At 32.8% G+C, this 12,691-nt stretch overlaps 1 protein-coding gene across 1 annotated transcript in view; it reads right to left on the bottom strand.

The window, feature by feature from the left end:
- Positions 1-2,009: 2,009 nt before the first annotated feature.
- Positions 2,010-12,691, bottom strand: part of dom (domino helicase) — a 27,029-nt gene continuing 16,347 nt past the window's right edge. The window contains exons 24-30 of the mRNA XM_011496521.1: positions 6,827-6,862; positions 6,312-6,480; positions 5,376-5,863; positions 4,993-5,289; positions 3,897-4,574; positions 3,331-3,774; positions 2,010-2,736 (exon numbers count right to left, since the gene is read on the bottom strand). Coding sequence (XP_011494823.1) covers positions 2,410-2,736; positions 3,331-3,774; positions 3,897-4,574; positions 4,993-5,289; positions 5,376-5,863; positions 6,312-6,480; positions 6,827-6,862 — 2,439 coding nt within the window. The 3' untranslated portion in view covers positions 2,010-2,409. The remainder of the gene's footprint in view (positions 2,737-3,330; positions 3,775-3,896; positions 4,575-4,992; positions 5,290-5,375; positions 5,864-6,311; positions 6,481-6,826; positions 6,863-12,691) is intronic.

Genomic DNA, 12,691 nt, shown 5'->3' with positions numbered 1-12,691 from the left:
AAAATGAACATTTAATTTTCTAAAAATAATATTTTCTGAGATCAGTATTAAAATTATTTAATATATAGTAAACTTAAAAAAAAGTTCTAAAAGTATGTATCCCAATAAAAATTTAATTTTATTAAATAAATATATACATGCATATGTTTATATTTTCAATGACTATAAATTTTTAATTTATAAAAGCATAAAATAAATTTATAGAAATGTTAGATAAAATTTCTATAAATTTTATATTTTTTACAATTCTATATTTTATTGATAATACTAACAATATTTATAATATACTACAATTTCTAGTTATATAATTAATGTTAATTACATGCATAACTATTAATATGCATATATTTGATACTTTCTTTACTTACCCTTTTTTTTATGAAATAAACTCATAAATTAATTGGCTTGATATAAGTATAAATGATTGAAAAACTTTATATCTATAAATTTTGAGACTAACTCTGTAATTTTTAATTTTTAATGAAAAATATTGTTTTTAACTTTTCTTTATCATGCCTAATATATGTGATTCTAAATTTTATCCTACAAAATTTTTTTTATTAAACTAATAAGTAAATAATATAGCCATATATACATATATATAATTTTAGATGGATACAATAGTACATAAACACCTTAATAAGGAAAGTGACTTAGTTTGGATTAACGGTTATAGGGTGTATTGTTCATCATAATTGCATTACAACATATAAATTAAAATTTAATGTAAAATAAAATAATTACATAATATTTAATGGTTAAAATTAAAAATAAAAATATGTTCCTTATATTTTTTTAATTGCTAATTTAAATCTTGTAAAAATTATAATCGATTATTAATTTTAATAATAAATAAACAATGAAACTCTTCGTAGAAGAAATTTATTTGAAATATTTATAATACACGAATTAAACATATACAATATTGATACAATCTTATCATTTTGCCCTGCTGCAAATTACTCTTATACTCTACTGAGCGCACTTAAATATTATACAATACATACAAATTTAACTTAAAATTATTTTTATTTCGATTTCTTAAACGCGCATAACAAATAATAATTCACTATTTTTATTTTATGTTCAGACACTGAGTAGTAATGGCAATAGAATTATAAATCTGAAACATCGATTATTAAATCCAATATTGGAGAATAGAATCGCTGCGCATATAAAATAAAACCTATAAATACTGTTTGGAGTGTGTACAATTTTTTGTTCTTTATAGACTTTAGTGCAACGTTTTGAAAAAAGGTATTTTAAAAATTTAAACCTCACCAATTACAGTAATCATGTAAAGAACATTTTGTATTCACTTTGTAAAGATTTACATTGAAAAAAAGGTATGCTTTAACTACTTATATACATCGAATGCAATACAACATTCGTTATATTTTACCCCTCTAAAAAGCCTATCCATATGGTTTTCACATAATTTATAAATTCATTCTCAATTTGCTTATGATATTTTATAAGTACAAAATCGAGTGAATATGTACAATATTAGCTATTTAATGTTGTGACAATGTAATCGTCTCTAACTATTGTTATTGACTGAATTATTTGTTTTTAATATTATTACACTTTCAATCCAAATATAAGCAACACATGTCTATAAAATTCTTTAAATGTGCTAAATAATAGCAAAAAGAAATTAAATTTGAAAAATTATTAGAAAGCTAAAAAATAAAATATACTTGGGAGAAATCAAATTTGAGAAAATCCAAAAATACTGTCGTAGTTTTCCATTACTATTGACAGAAAATTGAATTATCAGTCTCATTTACTCCATTATCTCATAAAAATTGTAAGATAATGATTATCTAAATATCAACTACACCATATGTTCTGCAAGGAACAGATCTAAAAAATCAGTTTTTTTAATAGCATGTCTACCGATAATGAAAGTTCAAATAATTGCCGATTTATTTATGCATTTTTTCCTGATGCTTTAATTACAAATTTTTAAAAAATTATTACAACTTTATCGACAAGAACACCTTTTATTAAACTATAATTATCACCTTTAATATCAATTATGAATATAATTAAATATTGCGAAATATCTATTTGTATTACTTTTCTGATATTAAATGCTAAATTCAGATCGTATATTTGTTATCAGAAAATATGAAAATCAAAATCAGCATGAAAATTAAGTAATGAACAGACATTTGAATATACAAACACGAAGAATGCAGTTTTAAAATCTGACGTATCCACGTACTTTACATAAGGTCATAAGGTCATAAGGGCTGAGAATATCTAGAAGCAAATATGGAATGTTCAATTTTTAATTTACAATGCAAATCTTTGCAACGGAAGTATCGTCGTACAATTGTCGTTTAAAATGAAGCACGATCGCTATTATACTCTACACCTTAAATCAGTTACGTAAAAAATCATTTATTTAGGTTGTGAATCGGTGGAAGTTTGCTGTTGCTGTTGTTGTTGCTGCTGTTGCTGTTGTTGCTGCGACACTTGCTGTTGGACGTGCGCTTGATGAGATATTGTTTGAAGCCTAACTTGGCTTGGGCCTGGACTGGCTCTGGCTGTAGTGACAATCGGTTTTCCCTGACCGGGCGTCGCTTGGCGAAGTTGAGCGGTGCTAGCCGCCACAACTTGAATCGTTTGCTTCAAAGCACTGGAGGACACTGGAATCACGCGTGTTTGAAGGGGTGATTTGGCCAGCACAACTTGGCTTGGTTGAGCAGCTGCTTGTCCAGCAGAAACCTGTAAAATAAACAAATTTTTCAAGCTCCTTACTTTTTTGTTTATGTTTTTATACAAACACTCAAATTACATCCTTTTGATAAGATAGATTTTTCATCTAATATGCTTAAAATGCTACTACGCTATATGTTTAAAAACAAGGGGAAAGATTGAATATACAATAATAGTAAAATTTAAAAACGAATCATTCAAAATGGTTGTTGAAATTGGTAGTAAATAGTGTACAAGAGATAAACAAATAAACATATTTAAGTAGAAATATTGCTTTATTGTGAAATTATTGAAATTTTGATTATTTTAATATATATATAATATATATATATAATATATATTTAATATAAAATTTTCAATCTAGTAACCTACAAATGGAAGCTGAAATGAATAATGTTGAACATTTATGATTCACTTGTGCATAACAATATATATCCATTTAATATATTGAATTACTCACACTACTCGTGCTTTAAATCTTTAAAATTAATATCTTTTTATGGCATAAGCATTAGCAAAATAATCATATTAATTCATAAAATTTGGTTGTGTTGCTGTTGGGCGTGTGTGTGTGTGTGTAAGTAAGTAAGTAAATGAACTTACATGAGTAAACTGCTGCATGGTACTACCAGGTTGCACTTGCTTCATAACCTGCTGTAATTGTTGAACAGTCATTGTACCCTGAAGACCACCCTTCTGTTGCACAATTAGTTGAGTTTGTACACCACCCTTTCCGGCAACTTGTGCCAACTGAGTCACTTTTTGACCGGGTAATTTGCGCTGTGCAAGTATCTGGGGATGTAGGGCCAGGTGTCTAATTTGCTGAGGTGTAGCGGTCCTGACCCCAGTAACAGTACCAGCAGTCTTGACAAGTGTTGCGACTGGTGCGGCTGCCCCTGAGGTACTCGCTTGCTGCACCTGTAAACCCGCTTGTGAATAAACTTGATTTGCAGCGAGTCCAGCTTGAGCTGGTACTTGCACTTGCGTCACCGTCTTGCCCTGCTGCTGTTGACGTTTAAGCAATGCAGCCATATCCGACTCGGAAACCTATCAAATAATCATTAAAAAGAGAAAAAAAATAAGTTAGATTAATTAATTTAAATAAGCACCACAGTGCCACTTAATATTAATGAAAAAATAAATTAAAAGGTTGAGATTCAATGACACACCTGTCGAGTGGTGAGATGCTGTTTTGCCGTAGCCACTTGTTGCTGCGCGAGAGTTGTACCGGCAGGCCCCGCTTGTTTCATAAGAGTAGCACTGCGTTGCTGGGCAGCAGTTGTCGACACTGCTACCGACATTTTCTGACCACTAGCCGCCTGTGCCTGCAACACTTTCAGCTGCTGTTGCTGCTGCTGTTGTTGCTGTTGACGCAAGAGCTGCTGTTGCTTGACATACTGAATTTGAGCTGGTGTGAGGTTTTTACTGTTGGCTGTGGCGAGAGTATAGCCGACAATGTTCTTCTGGGCAATGATAGCAGGATTCTGAGTTGTAGTGACAAGGCTTCCACTAGTAAGGCGCTGACCGGTATGTAAATTGGCGACGATAGTGGGACTCGGACGCACGTCTTGCATACCGACGGCACTACTCACGCGTGTCTTTACATTCGTACTCGCTATATTGGACGAACTCACTGCCGCCACGTTCGAAGCCTTTATTGATGTTACGCCTCCCGTTGCAGTTGCCACAGTTGTTACCACTTGACTCAATTGGTGAATTTGGGCATTCGTAGTAACATTTTGTTGAACCTGTTGAGCGAGAATCTGCTGTTGTTGCTGTTGCTGTTGTTGCTGCTGCTGCTGAATAAGTCGTGCCGCTGCTTGTTGTTGCTGTTCCGCCGTCATTACCTAAAGTTTAGTTAGAGTACATTTTCGCATTATCTACCTTTTTGAATGTTCAAATATTCAATTGAAGTGAAATAATGTTTCCCTATATATTACTTTTTTTTTAATTTAAAAATATATAATACTAGAATTCAATTAATAAATAAAAATTTTTTAATAATTTCGTAATGAACATTTATCGAACTTATTATTAACATCTAATAAATAAATTTACTTTCTGCTGTATATGTAATTGCTATCATCTAACAATATAAGCTCATGATTAAAATAAAGCAGTCAAAAATTACAAATCTGTTTAAAATTTGCAAGTCCTTTTTCTTTTTGATAATTTAAAGAATGTTTTCAAATGCTTAACGGTCTAAAAGGGTAAACAATCTTGAAAAATTTAAGTACAAATACAAAAATAGTTTTTTCACCGTACCGAGGTGCTAACGGCATTTTTTAATTTTTCTTTCGCCAATCTTTCTGCTCGGCGTGTGGCCACATCTATAGGAGCTAACGGACTATCATACTGAATACCACAATCAGCTAAAACTGCCGCATGTTTTGGATTTTTCATCATCGGATTAACTAATAATGCCTTCACCGTTGGAGCGCGCTTATTTGATACTGATTTTATTGTATCAAAGCGTTGACAACACGTTGTCGTAAATGAATGATTCTTATCTTGATTATACAATTGTGACGTTCTCATTGGTCGATTTGTCTTATTCTGTTGCTAACAGTAAATGTCAAAAAATTATTAATGAAATATTTGTACACATCACAAATATTATTGTTTCGTAAGAAATAGGTTTCCTTTACCTCTGACACTTGGGAAATTTTATATACTCCTTTCTGTTTTTTTTGTTTTTTTGGTGTTGTATCGTACAGAAGCTTGCCTTCCTCTCTTGGTACAATTATGGCTTCGTATCTACTTCTACATTGTTTGGGTGACCTGTAAATCCTTGAGATATTGTTAACAATATCTGCTACCAAATCCCAGTTGGGCGTATGGCCCGGCGAAATAATCATTAAATTCAAATGTAGGCCTTGATAAATTTGTATGGCCTGAAGAAGAGCCCAGTCCTCATGAATCATCCATTCCAGTGCTGGCTCTTGCTCTGTAGCTGACTTTATCATGGCAGAAGGCTTTACCCCTGTCATTGTTATAGGTGGCCTCATCATTCCGCGATATTTGTGCAGTTTTATGTCACGACGCATTTTAGTTAAAGCTGGCGATGGACGATCAAACAACGATCGAGGGGCATACACGGATTCTTCCTTATGTCTAACTTTTATGGGTCGACGACCTGTAAAAAAATAAATAAATCATTAAATATTTCTCACTTGCCCAGAAGTCAATTCTCAATTAAACAAATTATTTGTACAAAACACTATTTTTTCTATATTTTTTTAATACATCTGTTGATAAAATCATATAGTATTTTAATTTTTTTAATTCTTGATACAAAGAAATTACTAATGGGTACATTATCATTCAAACTTAAATTTTCATAAGCATTCAAATATAATAAAAACATTTTAGATTTTGACTTTTAATTTTGACTCGAATTAGCAGAATAAATAATAGAAAAGTTTTCTTTTTTGATTATTATCAAAGAATTCAGGATGAGCATTAATTAAATTATTGATTATCAATAAATTCGCCTTAAAATTTTTTATTTAAATTGATTATTATTGTATTGCAATCTTTTTAAGTGACACTATGATATATCCATTTGGATTACATTGACTTACCATCTCTGTCCGTAGATCCAGCATCAACGCGACTTCGTTTTTGCTCCTTTTTAACATAAATTGGCGGCAATTGCGCTTCTGACATTGGAGTACTATCATAGAGGAACCCCAAAGAATAATCGATGTATACATCATTATCCGACGTAGGAGGAGTTGGTGGGCACCACATCTAATTATAAAGAAACCGGCATATATATAATTTAAATAAAAACATTTTAATTTTGTTATATAATATAAAATTATAACATGAAATTTTTAAATATATAATAGTCTAAACAAAGCAAAATTATGCTTTCATATATAAAAAATTATTGAAATCTTGGAATGTACAGTTAAGCGTTATAGTATTATGTTATAAGCAATTCGTATCTGTATTTTTAAAAATTCGGTCGTCATTAAGCCACCTTACTTTTGCATGAGACTTAAGAAACATAAAGATATTAAGTAAATTTATATAAAACTACTTTTTACAAAAAAATTTCAAATACAATATGACTTAGTTGATGAATACTAACCGGCATCTGTTCCAAGGTATTTTCTGATAACCAAATCTGTAAGATGCAAGATACAAAAATGAGTTATAAATTCTTATACAATTTTTCTTATATTAATAAAACAATTATAGTTCACACATAATTTTTAATTTATAATAACCTATGTATTGAATAACTTACCAATAACTTCTTAAAATATTAAAGTTTAATTAAAATAATAAACTAATATTATAAAATCAAAAAATTGGAAATTACTGATATAATATATTATATTTTAACTGAAATTATGTAATTTTCTTAAATTTGTTTGCTACTTGTTAATTCAAAAATAAATGAAGTAAAATTTAATATATATTTTTTAACTTTTAATTTTTTATAAATTCTAATACCAAATGTCAAAATACTTTAAAAATATTTTATTGACTAAATAAATGTATAGAGAATTTAAAAAATGCTCTGAAAAGTTTCTTTCAATAAAACGAGATAATAATAAAAATTCAGTATTTTCCTGACATCACATGAAAATAATGATTTAATTTTTAAAAAACGTATGCAAATATTAATTTCAATTCATTTAGTATCGTATCTAATGTTATAAAATTAAAAAACAATGCCAGCAAATTAAGAAATCTAAATTATAACAAATTATTTAAATATAAAATAAATATTTAATTGACAATAACCCTTAAATTTTTTTTAAGAAAAATTTGAAAAATATTTTTGAATTAACGGATAGGAATATTAGGGAAATCGTCTCTAGTTCGTTCAAAGACTCATTCTATCCCTTTTTGTGAATTGTTAGATGTTAAGAAAAAAAAGAGAAATAATCCCCAAGAACGCTCATAATTGTGCCTGCTTATATCTTGGCTGTATCCAAGTTTGGAATGGCAAAGGCAGTGTTTTGGTGCCATTTTATTATAAAATGTTTTTCTTTTTCTGTTTTTTTTCTTTAAATGTCAATAAAAAAGTAATCCTTTGAAAAATTTATAGATAGATCAATTATCGTGCGGTTATGACAGCCTTGCCACACCAAACTGATAATGTATCATTAGAACGTGCAAGATGTCTCAAAATATAAACAAGCACACTGAGCAAATTTGACACCAAAACGGAACTGAACCTTTGATCGAACAGACTTGGAAACGTACCAAGAAATAAGATAACACGTTTTTTTGTTCATAGTAAGGAATATTTCATTTATTTCCTTTTCAAGGACTCATTCGATCATACAAAATACAGGCACGCAACTTAATACTTATATATAGTCGCTCTCATTTTTCATTAATTACAATAGCACGCATCCCCATATTTGAAAGGATGATTTTACGAGTTCGAAAAAAAATGAAAAAAAAAAAAAAAAAAAAAAAAAATTACGATATATAAAAATAGATAGATTGCTATTTGTTTGTAATTTTTAGTCGTAACCGTCAAAAATGATGGTAATGGAAAAACTCTTTTTGCATAAATGTATTGAATCTGGATTGGATGGTGTATTTGTGTACGTTTGTATGCGTATATGAAAGAATAACAATGTTTCGTATGAGCATCGCGTATGCAGTCATTGTTTAGTTTAACTTCTGAGATATTGCTATGTGAATCCCATATCTTCGAATGTCACCTACATCAGTATTTATAACTATTTGTATACTGCGTGCGACGTATAACTTAAGCGTCATACATGTTTCTCCTCGTTCCATTTTCTTATTTCTATTTAATTCCATAACTAATTTAATACAGTCATGAGTCTGGTTATGGATTTCATTTATCACGAAATATAAATTATAAAATAACTTAATGACCTACATTCATTTACAGAAGCATGTAGACGAGAAACTGTGCGTAAGAAAAAAATGAAAAAAATCCACAGTAATTCTCTTCAATTTGCTCGCTTGCTCGCACGAACGGAATTACTTCAATCTTAAAATTTAATTCATATGTATTTATTTATTTCATTATGTACATTCAGAATACTCAATCTCCCTCCCTTAAATTTTAATTTTCAAAATAAAACAGGAGAACGCATTTCTCCCATTTTTTTACTATTCTCTTTTTAAATTTTCAATAGCGCTTACACGATTGACATTCGATCGCAGAATTCATTATAAACTTGTATACGATGGGACTGTTTTATTTTACTGTTTTTGTATAATACACAATATATAATATATCGTTCTCGTCAACGACGCAAAATTGAAAGATCGAGAGGGAGAAAGAGAGAAAGAAAAGCTCGTAAACGCTGAGCTTATCTCTCTTTCTAATTTTGCACAACGATTCAGTCATTCTCGCCTCAGGATACAGGATTTTTATTCATTTTGTCGGGTGGACCGCTTATGGTTGAAGTAGGGGGTGGATTACATCGATTCAGTTTCTTCATTGGTATTTTATCGTCCTCGTCGTCCTCAATTTCAATCGTCTGTATTTCCCTACCGGAGTATGACTTATTAAAGTCGAGAATCGGTTTAGCCAATTGATTGTTAAGTCGTGTTCGCTTAACACGTTTACTTATACCATGCGTGATATCCATCATGCCGGTATAGTCTGGCTCATCATCCAAGTCTATCATTGTTATCGTTCGTGAGTTGCCACTGTTATTACCATCGGTATTTGTAATCAATTCGGTGCTGGATACTTTACCACTGTACACGGCTTTGCTTAACCTCGTTGACCTCGTATTGTTTAAAAGTGCGCCTTCGGAATTGTTCACCAATCGTGTCTTTTGCGTTGAACTGATGCTAGCGCTCTGATACTGACTAACTTTGCCCATGTTTTTAGAATCAAGGCTAAGAATAGCGACAACTTTGGCAGTGCGTTGTGGCCTTTCATTCGACTCGAGCGAATTTCCATTGGAATCGGTGCCGTCTACGATCGCCGCTGACTCGAGATCCACGTCACATCGTTGTTGCTGATCACATTGCTGTTCCACATCCAAAGGTAATGGGATCGCAACGCCACGACTAACCTGCTGTTTGAATTTCGATACGGGTGGCAGTGATTTCGGCGAGGGCATGTAAGTGTCGATATTTGACCTCGTTAATCTGGAGAATTGCTCAGGTGTAGGGAGCGGTGTATCTGGTCGTTTTTTGGCAATCACACGATTGATCGTCAAGCTGTCAGTGGAAATGGTATCTGTAACGTGGCCTTTCACAGCCGTTAATGGTACCGCAATCTCTTTTCTCTCCATAGCCAAGCGCTCAGCCATTCTAACATAAGTAGTAGAGCGGCTGCGACGTATACTTACTGGAGGCGAAGTTGGTACAAGAAAGCCATTATCAATGGATGATTTTGGACTTCGCGGACTAAGTTTAAGGTGGCCCTGGGAATTCGAGGAAGTACTTTCGCTATCGGAACTACTACTACTACCACTGTTATTATTGTTAGCCAACGATCGCGTAATTGGGCGAATTGTATAGAATACAGGCATAGGTGTATCGGGCCTACGTCGTAGAATTGGCTTCACCGGATTCAAAAATCTACGGCATAATGGATTGGGTAGTTGCATATTTGATCTCGTAATTCGCGACGATTCCGAAATCGACTCTTCAGTTTGATTATTTTGATCGTTCAACTGTGCGTCTGTATTTATAACAATAGTTTCGGGAAGAGCGTTCTCTACTTTCAAATCACTAAGTGTTAAGCTCAAATCTTCTTTCGCTTCAGCATTAACCTCTAATTCATTACAAATTGTCGATGTAGTCTCGACGTTTGTACTAACTTTGGAACGTCTTGTCATTACCCCTGAAACGGCAACGTCCACCTTAGCTATTTTGTTAGGTTTCGATTCAACTGCAGTAGTCGCATTCGACTCAAATGTTTGTGAATCTTGAGATGTCGATGTAAAATGTTGATCCTTTGAATCAACATCAAATCTATTGTCTAAAATGACTTCAGATGTACTATCCTTTTGAGACCATACAGTGCCAAACTTTTCTGGTATAACTCCCGTTGAATTTAAATTTGTATCAAAAGTCATCTCTCTTGTTGGTACTTGCTTTTCTGAACTACTATGCTTTTTTTCTGATAAAGTCTTCCCTCTTTCCTTCGAGCCTGTATCGATTAGGCCTTCGCGTGTAAGCTTCATCGTTTCTGAATTCGCAGTATCCGTACTCAATGTAACTTTACGTTTTACTTGAGCTTCACTGGTTAGGCGCGCGGACGATCGCTTAAGCTTTATTGAAGTTAGTTCTTCGACATTGCTCTTTTGCATTGATGAGTTCTCTTTGAGTTCTGTAGTTGCTGGGGTAATTAACGTTTCTAAATTCTTTGCCTTATCACCGGTAGTTTTTATATGCTCACAAGTCATATTTAGCGTTTCCTTATTATCGAAACTCGATCGCACAGCTGATCGGGTTATTTTAATTTTGATCTGCTCATTTTCGGTTTTTTCATTCACAATTCTTAGAGACGAATTATCAAAGGATGACTTGGAAGCAGCAGTAGCAAATGTTGGTTGTTCATTATTCGAATTTTTGTTTTTATAATTTTCTTCCGTTTCCTCTGTCTTTGTTTCCGAAATAAACCGTGTGGCAGATCGTGTGAGTTTTGAATGTCTTGCATTCATTATTGGACTAGATCTATTAGAAGTAGACTCTTCATCAACATTACACGGCAAATCATCGATCGCAGAATTTGAGATCAAATCCAACCCGTCTACATTACTAGCGTTATTTTGAACCTTGTCAGAAGATTTTATTTGTTTTGATTCCGCAACGTCAGGAATCACCTGCAGAACTACGTGTTTATCTTTTGTTTCTGTACGTGATCGTGCATAAGAGCGCGTCACTTTTACAATTCTAACATTGAGAATAGGACTGAGCGGACGATTATCTTCGGACAGTTCAAACTTGGAATTAAATAATTCAGATTTGGATTGACTCGACTCTTCTTGCAATGGAATAATATTAGAACATACATAATTTTCATCATTACCATCGCAACTATCTGTACTCATTGTTACATTAGGCCGTGCTACAGTATCCTCGGGAGGATCAGCACTGAAAATGCCTTCAGATTCGTCTGATTCATCACTTTGGACATTTAAAGTATCATTAATATCACAGATTTTCAATTCCTCCCCCCTACAGTTAATTTTTAGTGGTGCCACCCTCTTTTCTTGTACTAGACGCGTAGACGACATTTTATTACTAGATCTGGTAGAATATGTAGCAGCCAAATTCGTTTCGCTCATTGACAGTGACGATTGTGAATGCTTCCGTGGCCTGCCAACCTTATGAGATGTTATGCTACTCTGTTTCCAATCATCATTGGTCTCTTGAATATTCTCTATTGTTTCTTTTTCTATCACATTGACGCGGGACAATTCCTCCAAAGTTAATTCAAGGGCATTATTTATTATACCAGCTTCTCTCTCAGACGATCGTAAATTCGTTCTTGTAGGTTTCCCAGCTATACGTCTCCTCATCTTTGTTTCGGGCGTACTCGCAGTAGCTGCCACCATAATTTCAGCTTCATCTTCATCGCACAAACTCTCATCAGCGCTTGAATTCATCGAAGCATCGATTGCTTTATCGAGTAAATCCGCGGATATCTTTAATTTACTATCTTTGTCGGGAGGTAATGGTATCGTAAAGCCTTCATCTGACTTGTCGATCGTCAAATCATACTTGGGCTTCCTTCTTGTTCTGTGCCTTGACTTACCCTCTGGTAATATGGGACTAACATCCAATGTCCAAAGATTGATCTTAACGTTACCTCTAGATCTCGTTCTAGGACTATTAAGATCGAAATAATTTTTCTTTAATTTGCTCATTAAACCATCATTAGAACAAACTTGCCTCTCAACAGACTGATTCTTTTCATTTTTGTCTTCATCATCGTCATCCTCCTCCTGCTCGTCGTTATCATCGCTCTCATCGCTTTCATCAACAC

The sequence above is a fragment of the Ceratosolen solmsi genome, unplaced genomic scaffold (genome assembly GCF_000503995.2).
Source record: "Ceratosolen solmsi marchali unplaced genomic scaffold, CerSol_1.0 scaffold29, whole genome shotgun sequence".
Taxonomy (NCBI): Eukaryota; Metazoa; Arthropoda; class Insecta; order Hymenoptera; family Agaonidae; genus Ceratosolen; species Ceratosolen solmsi.
Note: the sequence above shows the minus strand (reverse complement) of the source record. Positions and strands in the feature narration are given on the sequence as shown.